This window comes from Psittacula echo, assembly GCF_963264785.1.
Source record: "Psittacula echo genome assembly, chromosome: 3".
Taxonomy (NCBI): Eukaryota; Metazoa; Chordata; class Aves; order Psittaciformes; family Psittacidae; genus Psittacula; species Psittacula echo.
In genome coordinates this window covers 39361122-39387291 of record NC_137736.1, presented here as the reverse complement: position 1 = coordinate 39387291, position 26170 = coordinate 39361122, and the positions used below count along the sequence as shown (strand labels likewise).

General features: G+C 37.9%; 1 protein-coding gene across 1 annotated transcript in view; it reads right to left on the bottom strand.

Annotated features, from left to right (window-relative positions):
* The window catches only part of CFAP47 (cilia and flagella associated protein 47), a gene marked incomplete at both ends in the record, with an annotated part of 327280 nt that overhangs the window by 85350 nt on the left and 215760 nt on the right, over positions 1–26170 (bottom strand). The window contains 3 exons of the mRNA XM_080613518.1: positions 1416–1523; positions 4267–4442; positions 23670–23767. Coding sequence (XP_080469644.1) covers positions 1416–1523; positions 4267–4442; positions 23670–23767 — 382 coding nt within the window. The remainder of the gene's footprint in view (positions 1–1415; positions 1524–4266; positions 4443–23669; positions 23768–26170) is intronic.

Genomic DNA, 26170 nt, shown 5'->3' with positions numbered 1-26170 from the left:
CACCACAGCTTCACATTTATTCCTAGGCTCCAATTTGCAGATTCATGTTAAGCCTTTCTTTCCTTACTTTCCGCAGATCAGGAAAAGCACAGGTCAGAAATTAAAAGGTAATCAGATAAATGATATCTGCAACTCCTTTTTGTCTAAGCAATGGTTTACAGGAAAATCTTGTAATTAAGTGGTGCTGCAAATAGCTTCTGATTTAGTGCCACTAGGCAACCGTTCTTCTCGATCACCTTGTAACCTTGAGATCTCAAATCAAACTTAGTGTTTCACACCAGCCATTTCAATGGAGGTTCCGCCTGTTTCCCTCTTTCTTCCTCTGAATGGACTCAAAATCTGTTTCATTTTGTACAATTGTTACGTCATTCATTACAGCATAATGGTAAATCATTATGTTGAACATGTAGATTATGTATTTTACTGTGTCTGTCCCAGGACAAAGATTAGAATATACTGATTGCCTAAATGTTATGCTTTACATCTGTTGGCACTCTGTTTGACAGACTGCTTTTCTTTATTTTCTAATTAAAGAATAAACAAACATAAGATACCTTCAATAGGGAGCACAATTTTTAAGAGAATTTGTAGGACTCCCCAAAATTCCTCTATTGTGATCAAAATAATATATTATTTGTCTTTAAAAAAAGATTTATGACTGTAAATCACATTCTCATTATAACACTAAGGGACACAGAAAAGATATCAAAGGTGAATCAGTGAAAACAGCAAATAAGAAAAGTTTGAAAAATGTGATACATATATTGGTTTTGCCATAAGTTATCTATCTAAGGGATATTCTCTCTAGTGAAAGCTGTGGCAGGTCAACTGCCAGATTTCTCCACATATTTATCCTCTGGAAAACGTTACTCAGTTAATCATAGCTAAATCAGTAAGGAAAAAGAAAATATAAAAATCAACATTCAGAAGGGAAGGTTTTCCACTCAGGCTTTATGATCATAACTTCAGGCCCTAAAACTTGTGTGAAGGGGGCTCCTTCCAGAACATTAATCTCCAGCAGCTGAGTGACAGGCTTGTTTCTGCGTAACACTATCAAAGCATTGTATCAGTGAAGTCTCTACAGTAGAGAGTATAGAAATACAAGTTCAATATCAGTTCAGGAAGAGAATAGAAACAAAAAATTAAAACAAACTACAGAATTCTGTATTATGGATCTCTATGATTATGTTCTGCAGTATTTTCATAGTAGTTTGTAAATAAAGACTTCAGATGAAGTCTATGTATACACTACAATTCCATTTATCCAGCTCTACCTACACGTATATCCATGAAAATCATCTGCAAACTACTACAGTAAACATACAACACTATTATGGCTTTTTGATGTAAACTCTTAATATGTTTTCCATGATCCTTTAAAACATTAAGTCCAGCATTATGAACTATGTACTTACTTTCCAAGCTCACATTCTATTCCAGCTATATTAGTTGGCAAGGGTTTCTCTACAGTCAACTTCAGTTCATACCAGAACTCTTCAATCATGTCTGACAGGAATATGACACTAAAAACAGATACATAAGCTTAACATAATACAACCTTTGTGCAGACAATTAAAAATGTATGCGTTAAAATTCAGTTTAACACGAGTTCTTTAATTAGTGACCAGTCTTTCCATAACACTTGTCACTGCTATCTGAATTCAGTTACCAAAACTAATACTATTTACAGTTATTGATGCAGCAAAATCTTATAATCTTTCTTAACTTTTTAGCATTAAAAGTTGTTGTCCTGGGTTCAGCAGCAGCAGTCACTTTTTCTCCTTCTTAGTAGCTGGTGCAGCGCTGTGGTTTTGACTTTTGGCCTGGGAATAATACTGATAAAGCCGATGTTTTCAGTTGCTGGTCAGAATGTTTACCCTGACCAAGGACTTTGTGAGTCTCATGCTCTGCCAGGAAGGAGGGGAAGCTGGGAGGAAGCAGGGACAGGACACCTGACCCAAACTAGCCAAAGAGGTATTCCATACCACAGCACGTCATGCCTGGGGATATAACTGGGAGTTTCCCGGAAGGGCTAGTTCACTGCGGGGTGGGGGCGAGGTACTGGTGGGTGAGCAGTTGCATTCTCTTCCCTTGTTATTTCCTTTATCATTATTATTGGTGGTAGCAGTAGTGATTTGTGTTATACTTCAGTTATTAAACTGTTCTTATCTCAACCCGTGGGAGTTGCATTCTTCCGATTCTCCTCCCCATCCCTCCAGGAGCGGAGGGAAGAAAGGTGGGGAGGGAAGTAGACTGCGTGGTTCTGATTTACAGCCTGGGCTTAAACACAACAGTTGTGTGTTGTTTGTTTGCTTGTTTGGTTTTGGGGTTTTTTTTGCATTTTAGGGCAGTAAAAACTACAACTCAAAAGCATTTCAACTGCTAACCTACAAGAGTAAGCTGTAATTTCATTTCAGTGTCACAGTATGTTCTTTCTATCTATTTTGAGCTCATAGGACACAGGAACAGAAATAGCATTCACTGATTTTTATAAGGAAAATCTTTTAAAATCTACTGATGAAACTGAGGAATAGATATAGACACACTTATATAAGCATGGCAAAGAGGTATGTTTTAAAAGAATATTTAATATACTGTTTTTATATACAATCAAATGTCATGACTGAAAATTGCTTGCTGCTAGATGAGATATGTACAGCAGTACATTTCTGTGATGGACATTCTAATACAATCCTTTCTTATTGCAGATTTGCACTGTGCAAACCCATGACCCACTAAGGACCAGTTCTTGTTCTAAATGATAGATAACTATGTCTGTTCCATGACTTTATGGGTCCAGACTAACAGAGTTTTTAAAGTGAGCATAAAAGCAGCTTAGGAAAGAATCATCCATTTGAAAAGATACACCTGCCACAAACACTTTTATAACACTTTTTCCCAGCTGCTACCATAGTAAAGGAAACAGAGCATGGCTTCCAAAAAAAGATGATAGTCTGGACGTAATGTGGAAGTACCTCTGCCCAGCTGTAATTGTAGTCCTGGGGAGCTATTGCAATTTAAAGCAGCTATTTAGACAGCTTTCTAGTACAGTACTGCATAATTGTATTCACAGGTGTGAATTTATGTCATCTTTGTGTGCTTTATGTCACAGGTGTGCTTTATGTCATCTTTGCATATATTCCTCTATGTCCCAGCCTACCAATCAACCCAAAAGTTTGCCAGTTATTTTATTATTTGGAAATTCTGCACTTGAAAGATACCAGAAATATTATCCGGTATAAAAAAAAAAAAAATTAGATCTCTCTTTATTCGCAGAATTCCCACAGAAAAAAATATTTACTGCAGTGGTAACAGTACTCATTTTTAGAAAATAGTATTGCTTGAAAGCTGCATTGTACAATGATACCTGGAATTATTCTGCTCTTTGGCAAAATCAATACAAGCAGATTGAACAAAACTTTGAAACACATGGATTTTGGCTTTGTAAATATTGTGTCTTTGAACACAAGCCATCTGTTTCTGTCCTCCATACCACCCTACCCTCTTCCCCATTCCCATATTTTTGCCAGTCAATTGATATCACTGAAAAAGAGGGAATCGTTTTCCTCAATTAAATAATGATTTGCTAACCAAATTCCAGGAAAATAAGCTTTGCACTTTTGCACTCTTTATTTACTTGCTGAACTGGTTTAGCTGAAACTAAGACCAATCATCTGTCTTTATATTGTTAATTATCATACCTGCATATTTTTGTTGGCATTCTTAATGTAACTAAAATATTGTAATTAAAAACTTTTCCATATTCATTTCCTAGATCATTGTTAATTAATGGAAGATTCTGAAGCTGAATGGATTTATATGAAGATTGTTAAAGGGCTCTTCACCTGACTTTAGTTAAGTTGTTATAGTTTTGCTTATACTAAGAAGAAAAAATGAAATCATGTTATTTCGTTTGCAGGATGTTGAAATTTAGAAAACAAACAATCTGAATTTTTCAGAGGGACCTTCTAATAATAAATAAATTTCTAAAACACTGTTCACAGAATCAGTGCAAACTAGAAGAACTAGGGGTTATTCTACTGCCCGTCAGTTGGGGTTTTGCCCTCAGAGGAAAGATTCTGTATGGGATACAATCTATTTACAGTTGAAATTTTTTATATAAATTCCATTTATAACCTTTTGCTTTTTGTTTTCTGGGAGTTATTTTAGGACAGTATCCACATCCAGTGTCTGAGGTTTCAATGAAAGTAGTTCACTTATTAGTACAAGAGAAACAACCACAAGTATGAAAGCTCTACAACTTACCTTTCATCTGAAGTGCCAACAGCAACTGGGGAAAACTGCAGTTCATACAAAAATGCTTGTCTGGGTCTAAGAGTGAAAGATTTTTGTCCACAAAGTAACTGATTCTCCAGCACCACATCCAGCTTAAGAATTTTATCTGAGGGATTAGTGATGGGAATATGAATTCCAACAGTATCCTAGAGAAAAAAAAAAAAAGTTATGAACACATAAAAGATCTTTCTCAAAGAAGTGTAAGATGGTTACTCATGAATTACACTTATGTGAACACATAAGGCTGCATCTTTGTTTAATGTGTGAACTAACTCAGAAGAGAGAAGCTGCAGCAAGAGACATTTCAGCCAATCTTCAAATTGCAAAGTAGGTAATTCATAGAATCATAGAGTAGTCAGGGTTGGAAAGAACCTTAAGACCATCTAGTTCCAACCCCCTTGCCATGGGCAGGGACACCTCACACTAAACCATGTCACCCAAGTCTCTGTCCATCCCAGCCTTAAACACCACCAGGGATGGAGCATTCACAACGTCCTTGGGCAGCCATTCCAGTGCCTCAGCACCCTCACAGTAAAGAAGTTCTTCCTTATATCAAATCTAAACTTTCCCCATTGAAGTTTTAACCCATTACCCCTTGTCCTATCACTACAGAAGAGTCCCTAGTGAAGAGTCCCTCTCCAGCATCCTTATAGGTCCCTTTCAGATACTGGAAGGCTGCTATGAGGTCTCCAGGAAGCCTTCTCTTCTCCAGGCTGAACAGCCCCAACTTTCTCAGCCTATCTTCATACGGGAGGTGCTCCAACTCCCTGATCATCCTCATGGCCCTCCTCTGGACTTGTTCCAACAGTTCCATGTCCTTTTGATGTTGAGGACACCAGAACTGCACACAATACTCCAAGTGAGGTCTCACGAGAGCAGAGTAGAGGGGCAGGATGACCTCCTTCGACCTGCTGGTCACACTCCTTTTGATGCAGCCCATGATACAAATTCCATAAATAAGGAAACAATTCCATGAACAAGGAAACATTCAAGTCTTCCTGGCCAGTCTACATTCTAATAAGCTACTTCACCTTCCAAGATATGGCTGAAGCTTGACAAAAGGCACCTTACAGACAGATCTGCTGTAGTTCCAGCCAGGTAAACCCTCCAAGCCATCTCCCAGTGGCCAACCACAGACTGCTGAAAAATTCCACTTTACAAGCCATCAGATGATTCAGGCCGAATTCTGCAGGATTTTTACTCTTCATTTTTAACTTATATCATAATATTTGACATTAAAACAACACCACCACAGCAAACATTCCTTCTCTCATGCCTTTATGCCATTTCTCTTACTACTGGTCTCCATAGCTTTCTGTTTAAAGTCTAGAACACTTCAGACAAGGACAATCTTTTCTTGACCACTAGAAAACGTGGCTGCTACTAAAGACACACATTAAATTCCAGTTACTATAATAAAAGGAAGCCAAACGATGGCTTAATTAGATAAATATGAATACTTTACACATGGAACACCTTTAAGATGAGTGGGAGCTGAGCAGAGGTGGCTCACTCTGAACAGCTCCTACAGTGCATTCTCGGGCAGTCCTCAAAACACAGTTACATTTCAGCAGGGTTGCAGTGACCCCCTTCTTTACTCTAAGGTTAAAAAAAAGCATAAATCCATCCTAACTGCCCTATATGTCTAAATATTAATACACTTTATGAAATGAAATCTTTAAATGGGCACACAGGAATTTATTAATGAAGGAATTCCACTGTCACAATTCAGGATGTGTACCTGCAGTTTAAAATACATACGTTCTATTCATGTATGTTCATCTATATAAAATTTGCAAAATCCAAAAATAGATATATGTATTTATTTCTCTGTATCTATATTTATCTCCATCCTTATTTTGGTCCCTTTCTTTTGCTCTAACCAAGCCGTTTATTTCAAAATGGAAGGTGTTTCTAACATACGGTGGTTTGATTCTCATTGTAGAATTTTGACATATACTTCTTTGCAAAAATTCAAATTGCAATATGAAAGGAGAAAAAGAAAATATCTATTAAAATTAACAATATACTAAAAACTGAGCATGAAATACTTTAAAAAACCTCACATAGCTGCATCATCCTGCTTTGATCCTGCCTATGATTTCATAAATTTCTATATATTTTCATTTATAGAAAATGACTACTGGAACACACATAAAACATATGTAATGTTCTATAGATGGTCAGATTACACGAACAATTTAAATCATTGAAGTGCTTTGCATCAGTAAGATGGGATTTATATTTGCTGTAAACTATTTTAAAGCTCAGATTAATGGTTTTTACCAGTGTAAACAAATTTCTAAATCTATCTACCATTTCATTGCTAAAGGCTTCATAACAATTTTATAGTAAAATATCTACATGCTGTGTTGAAGAAATACTTTTAAAGTAAAAAGGAAATATTGGACAGCTTATTTAGGAAAAAAGCAGCAACCATCAAAGAAACCTTTGTAAACTTGTACACAAAGGATATTTTCTATTGCCAACATTAGCTTAATATTTTTCCCCTGCCAGTATAAAATAAATGCCTAGGATTACGTATTTCCCTGGAATTTCTCAGGAAATTTCCCACGAATTGCTATAGTTTTCGAAGATCTGCTACTTCACGGACGGCAGTAACAGCAGATACATATTTATCAACACAATGTATATATAGTGTACATTTCTAGGCCTTAATGGATTGTTAGCACAGTACTAGGAAAAATAACAAAATGCCCATGCAACTATCAAGAGCAATATTTTTTCTGGAGGCACCATTTTACCATAAAAAAAGCATAGGTGTCACATCATAGCCAGGTTCCACACAAATTTATACTCATTAATTTTGATTTACATTTCAGCATTATGTTTTTTATAAACATTTTAACAAAGGAAAAATATAAAAGCTGAAAAAAGAAGAGAATTAATCTTATTCTTCAAACTTCTTGTGTAAATACTACCAGTGCCCAAGATAGAGCCATTCTGGTGCAGTATGTCATGGTCTTATTCCTTTAGAATTTGCTACGATCCACTTCTTGTCCAATGCAGATCTTTCTTTTAAAATAAACTTACATAAGGTAAAAAAAAATAAATAATAAAATAAATACAAATCTGAAGGAATAGCCTCTGTAGGAGTTATCTGGTTCTGTGCCTCACTATGACTTAAAAGGTCAGATAAACTGTAAAAAGAAAACATCCTCATTTTGTTGTTCCAAGAAAAGTTAACTTTTAAGTCAATGAAGTTTGCCCACAAATTGCTGTCTCACATATAACAACTGTCGCATTATGAATTTTTCTTCCTGTGTCATACTACAGGTATCTGTATTAGAAATCTGTCACATGCATTCCTTCAATATTTTCTCTAAAAAAGTAATGCAAGTTCACTATATCACAAGCAATGTTTATTAATAATATTAGCATAATATATATATTATTGACTGATATCTGTCACTAGAACCTCTGAAAGAGCTAAAATCAGAGCAAACTGAACCAAGGCCACACTTGCACTTCTCTGGTTTCTCTATGCAGTCCAACTAGTTCTGCTGTCATCCAGAAAGCAGCCTCTCTCTCTGTATGAGAAAGATGTGGAAGTCTTTATTAGAGAACCATGGATCTATGAATAAGAATATAAAGCCTTTTAAATACTGATCTCTCCATATTTCTGCGGGCTCAGTTTTGAGTACCTGGCAGATCTTTTTGTGAGGGAAAGGACTTCTGTCACAGTCACCTGAAATATACTTTTTTTGGCATATCCATTTGTATGGACACGAGCCATTATTTCATCCTATATCTTTTATAAAGAGTATTCTACTGAGATTTAGATTTTAAAACTTGTGTAAATATCAGTGAAGTGTTTCTCAATTGTTACATTCATCCTACAGTCACTATCTGCTGTGTATGGGTCACACAGATCAGACTGTTGCATTAATTTTTCTAGAGACTGCCAAAAATTAGGAGTTTCAAAGGCTGGAAAGAGCCAGAAGCAATAATGGAAACACCCTGCCTATTCTTAGATCTGCATGTAAACATCTTGCTAAGCATGAAGACTCTGACAGTGATCTTTTGAAATTACCACTGAAGAGCACAGATGCAGTTCATTAGTGACACAGATCTGTGAACCATTACAAATGACAACAGTGACACAAGTTTCAGCTCAGCAAGAACAACTCTCGTGGAAGTGGGGGTGGGCAGCATATGTTTCAGAGTTACATTACCAGCTTTTGAGTATGAAATGTGGTTCTCAGGGACTTGAGAAAGAGAGAGAAAAAGAGAGATTTGGCAGAAAATAGACAAAACCGTTGTCTTCTCACTTATGTGGAAACCAAACCAAATCCCTTCCAGGCATTTGGTTTTATTAAAGGAGAAACTAATAATTCACTGTTCAAAATAGACCTTCCCCTCTGGCTTATCTCTTGCTGTACAGATCCTGCTTGGAACTCACATATTAGATACTTCCTCTCAAAACAGCCAATACTATTTTTCAAATATATGGATGGATTAGAAAGTCTCTTGATTCAGTGAACCAGCAATATACACTTAGAATTTTTTTGTCCATGAAAGAGACAACTGCTAAAGAATAAGCGTGCTCAAAGCAGTAAATGACAGCCTTTTAGACACCTTACATAAAAACTTACAGCTTGCTTCTTGACCTCTACATACAACCTGAAGGCAAAGTAACTGTTACTGACCATTTTTCTAAACAATTTAAGATAATGAATCTGAATGTATCAGCTTAAGTTCAGCTTCTGTACTACTGTTGCTCACTGAAAATTCCACAGTAAACACCAAAGTAAAGTCCAGTAACCAAAACCTAATTTTTTTAAATTGTAAATTGTTACAATGCTCTCAATGGCCGAAGTTACTTAATAATTATCAATTGGTAACATTAAAAAATATGGTTTTTTACTCTGCATTTAGAACTAAAAATACCTGCAAACACACAAATGAATCATAATAACCAAACATGTTACTTAATTAATGGATAATGAATATTCATGAACAAATTTTTCTTTAGCTTTTGTAAGTTTCCTGTTTTCTCAGGTGGTTCCTTTGAACTGCAAAAATTCTTTGTAATGTATCCTTTCTAAATTCCAGAGAAATATATAAATGATAATTACTGAATCTTCTAATATTTCAGTTGCATTGAGGTTCTTAGTGACTTCTTTACATTGGTCTTCACTGGCAAAGGCTCTGACCGCACCACCCAAGTCTTGGAAAGCAGACACAGGGACTGTGAGAGTGAAGACCCCAGGCCCACTGTAGGAGAGGATCTGGTTCGAAACCATCTTAAAAACCTAAACATACACAAGTCCATGGGACCTGATGAAATCCATCCGTGGGTCCTGAAGGAGCTGGCGAATGAAGTTGCTAAGCCACTGGCCATCATATTTGAAAAATCATGGCAGTCAGGTGAAGTTCCCGATGACTGGAAAAAAGGGAAATATAAACCCCATTTTCAAGAAGGAGAAAATGGATGACCCAGGGAACTACAGACCAGTCAGTCTCACCTCTGTGCCTGCCAAAATCCTGGAGCAGATTCTCCTGGAAGGCATGCTAAGGCACATGGAAAACAAGGAGGTGGTTGGTGACAGCCAGCATGGCTTCACTTAGGGGAAATCCTGCCTGACCAGTTTGGCGGCCTTTTATGATGGGGCTACGAAACTGATGGACAGGGGCAGAGCAGCTGACATCATCTACCTGGACTTGTGCAAAGCGTTCGGCACTGTCCCGTATGACATCCTCGTCTCTAAATTGGAGAGACATCAATTTGATGGGTGGACCACTCGGTGGATAAAGAACTGGCTGGATGGCCGCACGCAAAGAGTTGTGGTCAATGGCTCGATGTCCGTCTGGAGATCAGTAACGAGTGGTGTCCTTCAGGGATCGGTGTTGGGACCGGTCTTGGTCAACGTCTTTGTTGGTGACATGGACAGTGGGATTGAGTGCGCCCTCAGCAAGTTTGCCGATGGCACTGAGCTGTGTGGTTCGGTTGATATGCTGGAGGGAAGGAATGCCATCCAGAGGGACCTCGACACACTTGTGAGGTGGGCTGATGCTAACCTTATGAAGTTTTAACCATGACAAGTGCAAGGTCCTACACCTGGGTCGGAGCAATCCCAGGCACAGCTACAAGTTGGGCAGAGAAGAGATTCAGAGCAGCCCTGCAGAGAAGGACTTGGGGGTGTTGGTCAATGAGAAAATGAATGAGCTGGCTACAGTGTGCGCTCGCAGCCCAGAAAGGCAACCGCATCCTGGGCTGCATCAAAAGGAGCGTGACCAGCAGGTCGAAGGAGGTGATCCTGCCTCCCTACTCTGCTCTCATGAGACCTCACTTGGAGTATTGTGTGCAGTACTGGTGTCCTCAGCATAAAAAGGACACGGAATTGTTGGAACAAGTCCAGAGGAGGGCCACGAGGAGGATCAGGGGACTGGAGCACCTCCCGTATGAAGACAGGCTGAGAAAGTTGGGGCTGTTCAGCCTGGAGAAGAGAAGGCTTCCTGGAGACCTCATAGCAGCCTTCCGCTAGCTGAAGGGGGCCTATAAGGATGCTGGGGATGGACTCTTCACTAGGGACTGTAGTGACAGGACAAGGGGTAATGGGTTAAAACTTAAACAGGGGAAGTTTAGATTTGATATAAGGAAGAACTTCTTTACTGTGAGGGTGGTGAGGCACTGGAATTGGTTGCCCAGGGAGGTTGTGAATGCTCCATCCTTGGCGGTGTTCAAGGCCAGGTTGGACAGAGCCTTGGGTGGCATGGTTTAGTGTGAGGTGTCCCTGCCCATGGCAGGGGGGTTGCAACTAGATGATCATAAGGTCCTTACCAACCCTAACTATTCTATGATTTTATGGTACTCAAGCAGAAATTCAATCTTAAAAATGCTGAGGAACAACCTTCAGAGAGTAACAGACACTGATAACTCCTTTCTAGTGAGGATGATGATTAAGCCAGTGCCAGAGATATGTTCATATTGTCACAATTAGTCATTCCTTACTCCAGTTCACGTAGAAGAGGAAAGATCTGGATTCCTTTTTCAATTGTTCAAACTTTCTAAAATTGGTAGGGTTTTATCCTAAAGTAAAAATGTGAACTAAAATTGTATAACTTAAAGCAAGCTTTTCCTGAGTTAATGGCATTTTACAAAATTCAACACAGCATCTGTTTTCAAAACAAATCCATAATCAACTAATTTTATGTATTTGAAGTTCCTAATTCAGATACTGTTAAAGATTTTTTGTGAATAAACTTCTTGCTCATTGGAATAATGCCATTTAATTATCATTTGCTGTTTCAGAAACTGTGCATACTATCCATAGAAATCCAGCAGAAAAGACCAGGTAACTGCTTCAACACAAGTTCTAGAGATACACAACGATAAATTAGTATTTTATTTGCACTCCAGAATTTTTAAACTGTGTCCTGATCTTGGCAACACAGCAATATTCTTTTGGACCAATGGGGATACATTTTGAGAGCAGTAGTAACCCTGTCAAATTAGTCTTAAGTAAAAGATACAGCTTCCTGTTATATAGATGGAAAAACTTCATAAGAATGGGACGAATAATAAAGATCCCTTCTTTCTTCTTATTCATATTACACAAGGAAAGCACTGAGTTCTCACTACTCACTAATTCACATCAATCAGTGAAGGGAAAAGGAGTGATAGTGCCACCAACTCAGAAAAATGCCAGGATAGATTTAAGGTTATAATTCTGCAGAAAAATTCACAGATCATCACTTGGAAGAGCCTCCAAATGTAGTTTGAAAACTTAAGATAACTGATTTTTTTTTGAGAATACTCTGTTTCTGGTACCTCTTGTTGTTATTTAAAAAAAAAACCCAAACAAACCAAAAACCAACCAAACAGAACAATGAAACAACAAAACAAACCCCACAGCTCTACACAGAGTATATACAACAATTTTTGTCTTGAGCTAAAAATCTAGCACAAGTTCCACTGATTAGAAAGACAATCACTACAGAGGTATATCCAGGGAACAGACTTCAAACATTTAAGTTTTCCTTTCAGTGACGTTACTTTAGTGCCTAACTCACTGAGCTATACAATCTGTACTTCAGATTCTGTCAGTGAGCAAATTTTTTAAAAAGAACATTTTCTGTGGACTTGCTGTGTTTAATGGTTGAGCGAAAAAACACCTTGTTTCAATCCGTAAGCCACAGGAGTAGCAACAGTAGCTATGGAACAAATGACATAGTAGCTTAATTATGCAAGCTACTTTCTTTCTTCATTTGACAGTTATTTTTCATATATATGACCACACATCTAGCATAGATGAAACATGCCTCTAATTGCGTGGTTTAAATCTAACCTTATATTTTTGTTCAATAGCTCAACAGCAGTTAGTGACAGCTCAGCTGTCATTTTATGATCTACGTTAGCTTCCTGAAGCTATATCACAGAACTGATTCATGCATCTGTAAGGAAGAGAGGAGGAGGTTAGCAGTTGCTGTATGTTTATCAAAGATTATCACTCATATTCTAATTTTTCCAGTAATTCACCTTCCTTTTGATAACTCCTTTTTTTTTTTTTTTTTAATGGGCTATATAAATATGGACTGGTCTGAATTATTTTCCAACTGCTTTTTAAATTGATTAATAATTACCACCTTCACAAATTTGTATTTCTTCCATAAACCATGTTGCCATGGTTCTTTTACAGAATGTTACTTTTTATGCTACCAATTGTTATGGAAGCATATTCTAAAATTTGGTCTTAGGGCATGATTCATGATTTCAGGTTTCTCAGTTTCTGAAAACATGATCCAAGCATCAGCCATATATAATATTCAGATCACAGTTTATTTTAGGATTTGTGAAAAACTAATGTACAGCTATGAAAACAATGTGTGACTCTTTGTTGTGGTTTAAGCCCAGACAGCAACCTAGAACCACGCAGCTGCTCGCTCACTCCCCCCTCTTCCTTCCCCAGCTCCTGGAGGGATGGGGAGGAGAATCAAAAGAGTGTAACTCCCATGGGTTGAGATAAGAACAGTCCAGTAACTAAGGTATAACACAAACCACTACTGCTACCACCAATAATAATAATGATAAGGGAAATAACAAGCGAAGAGAATGCAACCACTCACCGCGTGCTGACCAATACCCAGCCCAACCAGAGCAGTGATCTAGCACTTCCAGGCAACTGCCCCCAGTTTATATAGTGGGCATGATGTGCTGTGTGGTATGGAATACGTCTTTGGTTAGTCTGGGTCAGGTGTCCTGTCTCTGCTTCCTCCCAGCTTCCCCTCCTCCCTGACAGAGCATGAGACTCAGAAAGTCCTTGGTCAGACTAAACATTACTTAGCAACAACTAAGAACATCGGTGTTATCAGCACTGTTCCCAGGCTGATAATTCAAAAACACAGCACTGCAAGAGCTACTAAGGAGGAGAAAAATGACTGCTACTGCTGAACCCAGGACACTCTTCAATTTCCAAGTTACATAATTACAATATATTCTTAAGTATATGCTTTTTACTTTTAATTACATAAATAATGAAATAAATGATAGAGGAGATGCTGACACATAATTTAAATTCTAAATTGGACCTACTTTAACACTGGTTATTTTTGTAACAAGCTGTCTACATTATACTTGTTTATTGACATAATGCAGTTCCCACAAAATGCAAACCTCTGCTAGAATAAACGTGATGTAGTTTTGGGTTTTTTTGACAGGAAAAGTCACAAAGACTTAGGTGCTATGATTTATCTATATTAGCATGTAGTAAAACACAAAGAAGTAGATACATTAAATAGTGGTGTGTAGTCAGTGTCCATACAGAAGACATAGTCAAAGTAAACTGAACACACAAAAGATGGAGACTACATACAGGAAAATTAAAGAGCCATTAATCCACAAAATGAAAATTGGCTAAACCAAACCCTTCTATGACATCAGGATCTCATTGCTTAATCTCCTTTTAATAGTTGGAATAAAGTCAGGAACAGGACTGGAATCTACCTACAGAAACTAAAGCCTTCTCACACTCTACTTCACCCTACCAGCACTTTCACTAGAAGCTACACTTACATCTTGGCCATTACAGTCTACATTCCCCTGCTGGGAAATACATAAATTATTCCTGCATGTTGAGCAGATCAACACTACTTTTAACTCTATGAATATTTGCTTATGGGGCATGAAAAGAGCAGGAATTGAGGGAACCTCTCATCGGAGTTGCACTCCTTTCTTCAAAGTAAAAGTATTCTTACTTGACAAATTATTTAATTATTCTACAAGAATAAAAAAAATAAGAAACTAAAATTTTCTCCTTTATTTAAGTGTTTTACAACCAGAGAATCACAGTTTGATATTCACTGCAATATTTCCTAACAGCAATTACAGGTTATGAGTAATATCAAGAATCAAGCTTGATTCTTGACAGTGGGACAGATAACGAGGCCTTCCTAACACCACTTCTAAGATTACATTTAAATGGTTGCTATGGTCAAGCACTGGCATCAGTGGAGTTTGTCAATGATTGACTTTTGATCCAAAGATCTGGTGTGCCACGAATCCCTCTAAAAGGTAATGGGACTAAGCAATTCTTGTAACTTTTCACCTAATATTTTTAAATGTCATTGATGGAAATATGTATTTTGTTTTTTATGCTTCACTGGATTTTTTTAAAACGGTAAAATTTCTAATCTTAAGATACTGCTTTGACTTTTTTTTTTTTTAAGAAATACTTTATCTTATACTCTTCATCCTAAAAGAGTGACAATTCAGAATGAATACATGGAAGTCTGCAAAGTCAAGAGTAACATGGAGAGAATGGATAGGGTTTAACTGTAAACTGACTCCGAAAATTTAGGAACTAGGGGGCATCAAATTAAAGTAAAGAGCACAGGTAAAGAAAAAGGTAATGGCTCAAAAATACCTTAAAAGATATGAAAGTATCATACTATGTGTACCTACTCTTGCTTTTTTTCTTGACATTTTCAACCACCCCTGGAGAGGCCCAAGTTTCCTATCACACCACTTTGTTTAATTTTTTATAGACTGTGCCCAGTGAGTCTGGTACTTTCATAGTATCAAAGAGTGCAATCAGTTTCAAAGAGCCCAGCGAAAATTTTAGAGGAAGAAGAACAGAACACTTACCCTTTTATGGCCTAAAAGACAAATATTGAGGCTGTGACTGTTCAGACTGTTCAGTGTTATGCAGAAATGATATGAAGGCCTGAATTTACTTGTCAACTGTTTGCTAGACTTCCAAGTGATGTACCTGCCTCACTAGGAAGTAAAAGTGCGTTTTTTCTTAATATCCTCATTTATTTTATATGTATTTTAAATGCAATCTGAAATCCTGTACCTAACTGCATAGGTTGGAAAAAAACAAACCAAAACAAACAAACAAACAAAAAACCTCACAAACCCAAACAAATAAAGAAAACCCCAAACCTGGTGGAAAAAAAAAAAAAAAAGAGAAGATGATCACCTGAAAACTGAAGAAACGGTCATCAACCCATTGCTTGGAAATACAGGCATGTGAAATTACCATGACAAACCTTAAAATCAATATTTGATTCTGCCATTTGCAAAATAGTGGCATCATGCATTTATCAAATACAGGAGGTATCCTGAGTACTGATGATCTGGGAGAAAAGCTAAGTGGTAGTGGATCACTGTCCCAAAACGCCTGAATGCAACAATATAAAACAGTATTAGCACTACTAAGGGCAAAATTTGGGGCAATTTATTCTTTTACTATCCTTTTCTTCATAGAAAAATTGAGTGCACACATATAAAAAGAGATTTAAATATTTTTATTATTGAAACATTACACTAAGCTTTAAAACATTGCATTATACCATGCAATCTGTGGAGGGCATTATGTGAACAACAAAAAAATTAACCCTAACTCAATTTAGAGACAGATGTGTTTCAAAATAGAGGAATTATTGGGTTACTATGCTAAAAATCCTACAAAATAAACATTATCTTTTAAAATTAAAAAGTCATTTTCTTCAATTCATGGGTCAGATTTTGAGTTCTTTACTGAAGATGCTCATCCATTTCACAGAAACCCATACTATCTACTGTACAGTAAGGACTATAACTGGATTTGAATTTAAACTTTGGGTTAGACTGAAGCTTTCATTTTGATGAAGGTACATCTGGGACAAAATGGAACTCAAACTTACTGTTTACAGCTGGATGAACCAGTCTAAAAGTTAATTTCTTATCTTGATTTATAGTGATTCTGCTGCCGGCAAGCACATACAACAGATTAAAAGATAAATTATGAGGAATCATGATATTTTATTTATTAGAATTACCATTCTACTACTCTATTTCTAAATGAATTTAGGAGACATTCTGCTTGATTGCAAAAATGTATCCTTAGCACAGCTCATTGCCTTTGTATATTTTAATATAAATTAATATATATACTTATGTTTGTTTATATATATTTTATATATATATGAAGTTGAGAAAGGCCAAAAGAAGATTATAATTTGCCATATTCATATTTTCCTATTTTTTTGGCCGTTATTGGAGGGAGAAAAAACAAAATTAGGTTTCCCTTGAAGTGAGGGCAAATTGCTGCCTACTGAAAAATGATATTTTCTTCCAGCCAGAGAACTCATTTCAAGCATTCTAGCCAAACAAGGACATTTCTTTTACTGATATACAGTGATTGAAGTAATTGAAATTAGGTTAGAGAGTAAAAATAATGATTTTTTTCAATATGGCACACTTATTCAATGTTTTTATTTCCATTAAATAGCCTTATCATAATCTGGTTTATTAGACAAATACAAGCTTAAATGTTTTCAGCCATGACAAGCCAAAAGGTTTTTAACAAAACCTGAGCAGCATAAAACTGGGTTTTAGCTACTTTAACTGTTCAACCTCCACTTTGAACTTTCGGTTGAGATAAAGAACACATCTAAAAGTGATAAGTAGTGTGATGGGTATCACAGTATCACAGTATCACAGTATGTTAGAGATTGGAAGGGACCTCAAAAGATCATCTAGTCCAATCCCCCTGCCAGAGCAGGAACACCTAGATAAGGTTACACAGGAATGTGTCCAGGCGGGTTTTGAATGTCTCCAGAGAAGGAGACTCCACCACCTCCCTGGGCAGCCTGTTCCAGTGTTCTGTCACCCTCACTGAGAAGAAGTTTCTTCTCAAGTTTAAGTGGAACCTCTTGTGTTCCAGTTTATACCCATTACCCCTTGTCCTATCATTGTTTGCCACTGAGAAGAGCCTGGCTCCATCCTCATGACACTCCCCCTTTATATATTTATATACACTAATAAGGTCCCCCCGCAGTCTCCTCTTCTCCAAACTATAGAGACCCAGCTCCCTCAGCCTTTCCTCATAAGGGAGATGCTCCACTCCCTTAATCATCTTAGTTGCCCTGCGCTGGACTCTCTCCAGCAGGTCCCTGTCCTTCTTGAACTGAGGGGCCCAGAACTGGACACAATATTCCAGATGCGGTCTCACCAGGGCAGAGTAGAGGGGAAGGAGGACCTCTCTCGACCTACTGACCACCCCCCTTCTAATACACCCCAGGATGCCATTGGCCTTCTTGGCCACAAGGGCACAGTGTTGGCTCATGGTCATCCTGCCATCCACTAGGACCCCCAGGTCCCTCTCCCCTACACTGCTCTCTAACAGGTCGTTCCCCAACCTATATTGGAACCTGGGGTTGTTCCTGCCCAGATGCAGGACTCTACACTTTCCCTTGTTGTATTTCATCAAGTTTCTCCCTGCCCAACTCTCCAGCCTGTCCAGGTCCCGCTGGATGGCAGCACAGCCTTCTGGCGTGTCAGCCACTCCTCCCAGCTTAGTGTCATCAGCAAACTTGCTGACAGTACACTCAATTCCCTCATCTAAATCATTGATGAATATATTAAATAATACTGGTCCCAGTACTGACCCTTGAGGCACTCCACTAGATACAGGCCTCCAACTAGACTCCGCCCCATAGACTACAACTCTCTGGCTTCTCTCCTTCAGCCAGTTTGCAGTCCATCTCACTACCTGATCATCCAGACCACACTTCCTCAATTTAGCTATGAGGATGCTGTGGGAGACTGTGTCAAATGCTTTGCAGAAGTCAAGGTAGACCACATCCACCGCTCTGCCATCATCCATCCACAATGTTATTTCCCCATAAAAGGCTATGAGGTTGGTCAAGCATGACTTCCCCTTGGTAAAGCCATGTTGACTGCCCCTCATAACCCTCTTATCCTTGACATGCCTTAAGATGGCATCAAGGATAAGGTGTTCCATCACTTTCCCAGGGATGGAGGTGAGGCTGACCGGTCTATAGTTACCCGGGTCCTCCTTCTTGCCCTTTTTGAAGACTGGAGTGACATTTGCTTTCCTCCAGTCCTCAGGCACCTCTCCCGTTTCCCAAGACTTGGTAAAGATGATGGAGAGTGGTCTAGCAATGACTTCCGCCAGTTCCCTCAGCACCCGCGGGTGCATCCCATCTGGACCCATGGATTTATGGATGTCCAGATTGCTCAGCTGGTCCCTAACCCATTCCTCGTCGACTAAGGCAAACTGCTCCATTGACCTGACTTCATCTGAGGTCTCAGGAGTACAGGGCTCTTCAGGACTGCCTCCGGCAGAGTAGACTGAGACAAAGAAGGCATTCAATAACTCTGCCATCTCTGTAACTTCTGTCACCAGGGCACCCATCCCATTCACCAGTGGGCCAACCTTGCCTCTGGTGTTAGTTTTATCAGCTATGTATTTGAAAAAGCTCTTTCTGTTGTCCTTGACCCCTCTGGCCAGATTTAATTCTAAGGAGGCCTTAGCCATCCTAGCTGCCTTCCTACATCCTCTAGCAGCAGCCTTATATTCCTCCCGAGTGTCCAGCCCCTCCTTCCATGACCTGTAAACTCTTCTCTTCCACTTGAGCATACCCAGCAGTTCCTTATGTAGCCACGCAGGTCTCCTGGCCCTCTTTCTTGACTTCCTACGTGTCGGGATGCTTTGCTCTTGAGCTCGGAATAAGCAATCCTTGAATGTCAACCAACTATCTTGGGCCCCTTTACCTTCAAGCAGCCTTGCCCATGGGATTTCCCCTAGCAATTGCTTGAAAAAGCCAAAGTTTGCCCTGCTAAAGTCCAGGGTTGCAATTCTACTTGCTATTGTACTGGCCCTACCACACAAGATCCTGAATTCCACCATCTTGTGGTCGCTGCAACCAAGGCAGCCCTCAACCTTTACTGCTTTGACCAGCCCATCCTTGTTAGTGAGGATGAGATCCAGCAGCACTCCTCTCCTGGTTGGCTCATCCACCATTTGGATGAGGAAGTTATCATCCATACACTGGAGGAACCTCCTGGACTGTGGCTGGGTTGCTGAGTAGTCCTTCCAGCAAACATCAGGGAAGTTAAAATCCCCCACGACAACCACAGCCTGTGACTGTGAGGCCACTCTCAGCTGCCTGTAGAAGGCCTCGTCAACTTCCTCACCCTGATCTGGTGGCCTGTAACAGGCACCCACAACAGTATCGCCCCTGCCAGCCTGCCCCTTAATTCTCACCCACAGACTCTCAACTCGCTCGTCCTCTGTCCCTGGACAGAACTCAGTACATTGCAGCTGCTCTCGCACATAAAGAGCAACCCCACCACCCCGCCTGGCTGGCCTGTCTTTTCTGAAAAGGACATAGCCCTCCATGAGTATATTCCAGTCATGTGAGCTGTCCCACCACGTCTCTGTAATTGCCACCAGATCATAATCTCCTGACTTAACACAGGTCTCCAACTCCTCCTGCTTATTTCCCATGCTGCACGCATTGGTGTACAGGCATTTCAAGGAGGGAGCTGAGCTCACCAATTTCACCCTAGGATTATAGGAGGCCTCCCAGTCTTCATCAATCCTAGAACGCTGCCCCACTGGGGCAAGCCCAGTTACAACCCCATCCCCCTTCGAATCTAGTTATCTATGTATCTATGTGTTATCTATGTGTTATCTATGTGTTATCTAGGTATCATCAATGTAGAAATGCAAATTCATTACATTATATTAAAAACACAAGTTAAACTAAATTATCTGCATTTCAGACACTTTTTCATACCTGCAGATATCTTATGAGACCAAAATTTTGCACTTTATGGATGGTAAGACACAGAATTTACACTGCAAACTAAATACAGATGTAACTGGAATTTAGTCAGAATTATGTATTATAGGAAGACAAATGAAAAAGCTTGCAACACTACCTAGCACAGAAAATCCTGAGCAAATTAAAAGAGGATGGTGACACAATGACTTGTTGAAGTTGTATAAGATCTAGGGGATGGGAAGGGCAGTACAGACAAAACTGTGGCACTTCCTTTTAGCTGATTTTGCCCACTAAAAGCTAAAGAGAGCAACTCTGTCCTGTATCCATGCATGCACCATGAATTGCGATGTCAGGTAGACCTACTCGTTTCTTCAAAATTCTCTGCTCTCTTCAACAAAGGACTCTTTTGCAGCATCAGCTGATGGCCACTGCCTCAGGCCATCCATAATCGTCAGAACACCTACAGTTACGAACTCAGTTTCAACCTTGACACACACATCTTGCCACCCCTTTTCATATGGTATGAGCTATTACCTTATCACAGGCACTACATTTCAAACAGCCACTCATTTATGAAGTTTGAAAGGCTGAGTTAGCAAAAAGATTTTCCAAAGCTCAAACACAAAACTGGAATCTGCAAGTATATTCATGAAAGTCTTGTTAAGATCTATAGCACTCATGGCACCCATGTGACATATGTCAGGATGATCCCATACTGTCCATTCTTCCTGGGATGCCCACCAGCCCTCACTTACCTGGAGACAACCTCACAGTCTGTAGGCTCTTTGCTAGTCACCACAGCCACATGTCCACCATTAAGAAGAGCAAGATGTCAATATACACCTTACTCATTTCAAAACTCTGTCCTGCCAACTGTACCCCTGCTGCAGGCAATTTCTGATGTTTCAGAGATCTGATATGTTACATAAAGTAGGAAAAGTACTTTTGACATGCAGAAGATAAATTTGTATTGCATTTGACTACAACATACAGCTATAACAACTGTCCAAAAGCAGTGTTATTAGTATTTGAAATTAAATGTTGCTAATCCTTTACTTTCCAAGGGCCAGGAAGTAAGAAGACAGACTCTGAGGTCAAAAAGAGACCAATGTATTAATTAAATCTGATTCACTAATGCAGCAGATGTCCCAGGTATCTACGCTTTTTAAAAATTTATCATCTTCTGAAACAATTTCAAGTCCTCAGCTTCACAAGATTCTGTCTACTGTTTTCACCAGTAAGATCTTCCAATGTTTTATTGGAAATTTTATTTACTAGGGCATTCAACGCAACATTAAATATTCTCAAATGAAACTTTTGATCACTAGCTCTTGATTCATGTTGGTCAGCAAAACTGAGAGACCATCACTATCTTTTCTATATTCTTTAGTGAATGATCACATTCCTTATCCATTTTGTTCTTTGGCATACTAAGCTCATGAAGGTACTTAGCGCTAATATGACAAGGCCTGCTTTCCCAGTTCCCCATGCTTTTAGTGGGTTTCTTAAATTTTCTTCCAGTATTTCAATACAATTCTTAACCTTCAAGAACGAGATCTGTGAACAACATTCTAATAGCAGTACCACCAGCATTATTTGCTTTCTGCTTTTATTTGACCATTCCTCAGCAGTTAAGGCCTGTATTAGTTCTTTTACCAATGTCACACTGACAGTCTATAGTAAGACATTAGCTAGGATAGTCTGAGTCACTTACAACAGAGACAGAAAGCTCTTCCATTCCAAAATGAAGTGGCTAGCATGTAAGCAATCATTTCAACAATAGCAATTCCATAATAGTAACCAGGTGTGCTATTTGATAATCAAAAATCTTTGTGTCATCCTCAAAATTCACCAATAAAAATGGAATTTATGAGATTTTCCATGGAGATCTGAAGAAGACATAGAGCTGCTACTTTACCTCCTTCACCTTCATAGAAAGGAATTATTCCTACTCAGGTCAACAATTTCAGAGCCACATACATTGTAAAATTGTATTGTATTTTACTGGTTTTTTACAAGTCTTCATACTGAATTAGATTAAAAATTAAAGGCAGTTAAAATGCACCTTAGGAATTTATTATAAAATAGGGGTCAATAATACTTTAAATATAGTTTTTCTTTTACCATTTAACAGTATTTTCAGATCAGAAAATTATACAAGAATATTCTTTCCACAGTCTCAAATCACAAACAAATTCTTGTAGTCTAGACACCTCCCTACACCATGCTCATCCAACACCAAGATTTTGAACACATCATTCTCCGTTTCTCAGCCCTATAGAAGTTGACAATCAGGATACTACACTTCAAGGAAAGAAGAGCAAACCAGAAGTGATATACTAACAATTATATTTTAAATATTTTTAGAGATGCTTACTGGTTTGGACCTTTTCCTCCACATAAACCCATGCTTACATGTAAAATTAACTGAGAATAGTCTTCTTCTTTCCCAGTACCTGTTATTGGAAGAGATAGTCCCCTAGTTCTTGTATCATATATTTTTATTTGCAAAACTGTCCTGCAGACAAATATCATAGCAGCCACTTCTATTCACAGAACTTGTTAACAGCATCCATTATTAAAATCAGTATTTCTTAGCTGCTTACAATTTATGCAGAAAGCAGAATATCTAGATGATGGAGCAAATATCCATTTACAGAATAAGAAAAATATTAGCTCTGAAAATAAAAACCTCACAAAGTATAATTCAAAGATAAATACAATTACAAATATTTGGCAAATAAAACCAATGTCAATTAAGCAAACATACTAAAAGGTTGTTTTATCTTTAAATATTTACGTGATTTAAATCATATAACTTCTTTAATATGATGTATTTGTTCCTCTAAAATGACTAATATATTTTAATTCATTTTTGAGAGTGAAAGTATGTCTTTATCTTGTAACAAAAATAAGATTGAATACACTCCAATGATTAATGAAATCTAAATGACAATAATAACTTGGCATACATAAGGAATGAGGGTACCAAAAGAGACTTACTCTGTTGTGAACTGTACAGGAACTGCTTGAAGTTTTTATAGATTTCAACCCTATCTGAGATCCAAAATTAGAAGCATATGTCAGAAGAATAAAAATGTAATTCTTTAAATAGGATAAAATAGACACTTTTTCAAGCATTCATATTAGTTCATATCACTGAGCTTAAATGAAGTCTTCATAAGTTTTGAGTGTCATTATTCAAAAAGTGATCATGTGTGATTACTTAATAAAATTGATTAATCCTCCATGATTACAGACAGACCAACAGTAAAAATTACATTTTTCTTCTAATGCAGCAGAACAAAATTAAACGTTTACAGTAATCTTACCATAACCTTGCATTTCACATGTATCTTTCTTTCTGGTGGTGCAGGTATGCCGGTAATCTTTAAGGAGAACCACACTTTGCAATGTAAAGATCTTCCTCCTATGTTAAAAAGAATATAATGTCTTACAAATGATCTCATGAGATGACCAATCCTAGCAGCATTCAAATCAGTGAGAAAGTTGGACTTTTAGCAGAAATGCCAGTCATTGTGCACATTGAGACAAAGCAAATCATGAACTGATTTAATAGCTGTCAACCAACTGCATTATCTAATTCTTTCTTGTCTGGATTCAACATAGTAATAAAATCAATATGTACACAAACCAAATGGAAATCACACTTTAGCAAAGTAGTCTCCCAGACTATCACATTGTTTGAGAATTTTAAATATCATTGATTTGTAACTGGTTTTTCTTTAACAAAGACAATGCTAGAAGACATTTAAAATTGCGGGGTTTTTTATTAAAAGCTCATCCATCATAGATTCAAAACTACAAGGTTATTCATTTAACAGATCAGACTATTCAGTTACATAGAATCCATCCTCAAATACCTATTTGAACAAACAGTAATTTGTATAGCAATGCATTTTTCATCAGGTTTTGAGACAGGATGTCCTGAGTTATTGTGATAACAAACAAGTTGGCATGAAAGAGACCAAGGATGCTCAAAGATGGTAAACACATGCATCAAAACATGCATGCATCAGCATTGTCCTATTAGATCAGATTCATTATCTACCTTATCCTAAGCTCTGTTATCAGTAACTAGTAAAATTCTGTTTAGAAAAAATGTTCAATAAACTCTTGTAAACGCACACTTAATTACACAATAAACTATGAAGAAATAAAAAATATTCCCTTTAGTGTTTTGTATTACCTAGTCCAATAAGAAGAGATAGGAAATTCCAATGGTGTGTACAAAAGTTGAAATGCATCAGACACTCCGTTGAATTTTGGAGATCGTTTATGAAGTCACAGAAGACTATTTATTTCACACATGTATGCTCATGAAATTCTACAGATAGATTTTAAATTCTGCTGATTCCAATGATTATGAAACCCTCTAGATGGAACTTGAAGGTATGTTACCACTAAGGCTAGAAACAAGGAAGCATTAACTACCAGTAGCCATGGGAAGCATAAGCAAGCAGACCTTTGATCTGGAGAAAGTCTGACAGTGTTTTTTACTGACAAACTGACAGTATTTTTATAATTTTATATGATATCTACCAAATTAAATCAAAATTGGTTTACCCAGTATAACCTTTGGTATATCACAGAACTTAAATTCTGTTCACTTACACAGAATTGTTGTGCAGCTTCATACAAATGGTCTGTTTTGATAAAGCGTATTTTCCAGATAGACTTTGAGTCTTGATTTGAAGATATCCACCAGCAGTTTATTCTGGTGGCTAATTGCTGGCATTGGAAAACATTTAAATATTAGTTTAATTTCTGATTTCTATTAGATTTGCTTCAGTAATCAGCCAAAAGGTCTTGCAATGACTTTAATAGATTTAAGAGATCTAGTATTATGGATCTAGCATTTTCCTGTATTTAGAATAGTCATGAATGTTAATAACATCAGCTCTTCAATCTTGGTCAGATAGGCAAAAGAGACTGAGGCCAAAGTCTTTCATCATTAGGCCTGATCTCCACAGCACGTATTTCATGTGGAAATTTTTCTTTAAGTTGTTGAACATCTGTTCAGCACCTTTTAATAATACATACACAAGAACTGCTTGCAGTATTCGTTTGTCAGTATATTGTATGAGATAAAAATCACCTTAATCCTCCTACTCACACTTCCTTGAATTATACACTAGAGAGCTATATAACCAGTTCTGTTTTACCACAGCATTAGTCTTGGGAGCTCCTACTGTTTTTCTTTTATGCTGTGACCACAGCCCTTCTCAGAGGCACTGATTCCCTTATTGCAGTTCCTCATTCTGCATATATGACTTTGTATCTAACCATATTTCCAACAAAACTGTGCCTGGTTGGTTTTTAACTATATTAATGTCTTCAAATATTCACTGAATACCTTCTGTATCAGCTTACCCATTCTTTTGTTCAGGCTAATTTGATATGCATACAATTAACTCTTTTTTTAATACCAGCAGAGTATTACAGTCTTCCAGTTTCTGAAACAGCCTCAGTATCTTAAGATCTATAAAAATTAACATCATGGAGCTCATTTCAGTGAATGAGATCTCAGAATTCGTCTTCTGAATGTCCATTAAAGGATTCTGGCATGCATGCGACCTTGAGTTTAATCAATTAAAAAAGTGAAAAAAATAGTATACATCTGTATATTATCCTTACGCAAAACTAGAACACATGATCTGAGACCTGACATAGAAGTTCTCCATTAAAGATTGAAAGAAAATCAAAGGATGCCTATTACTTGGGACATCACATCCTTCCAGAATGCAGTCAAACCGTAGGAAACGGTACAACAGAAGTCTAAAAATGCAGGTAGGAAACAACAAAGGGACAT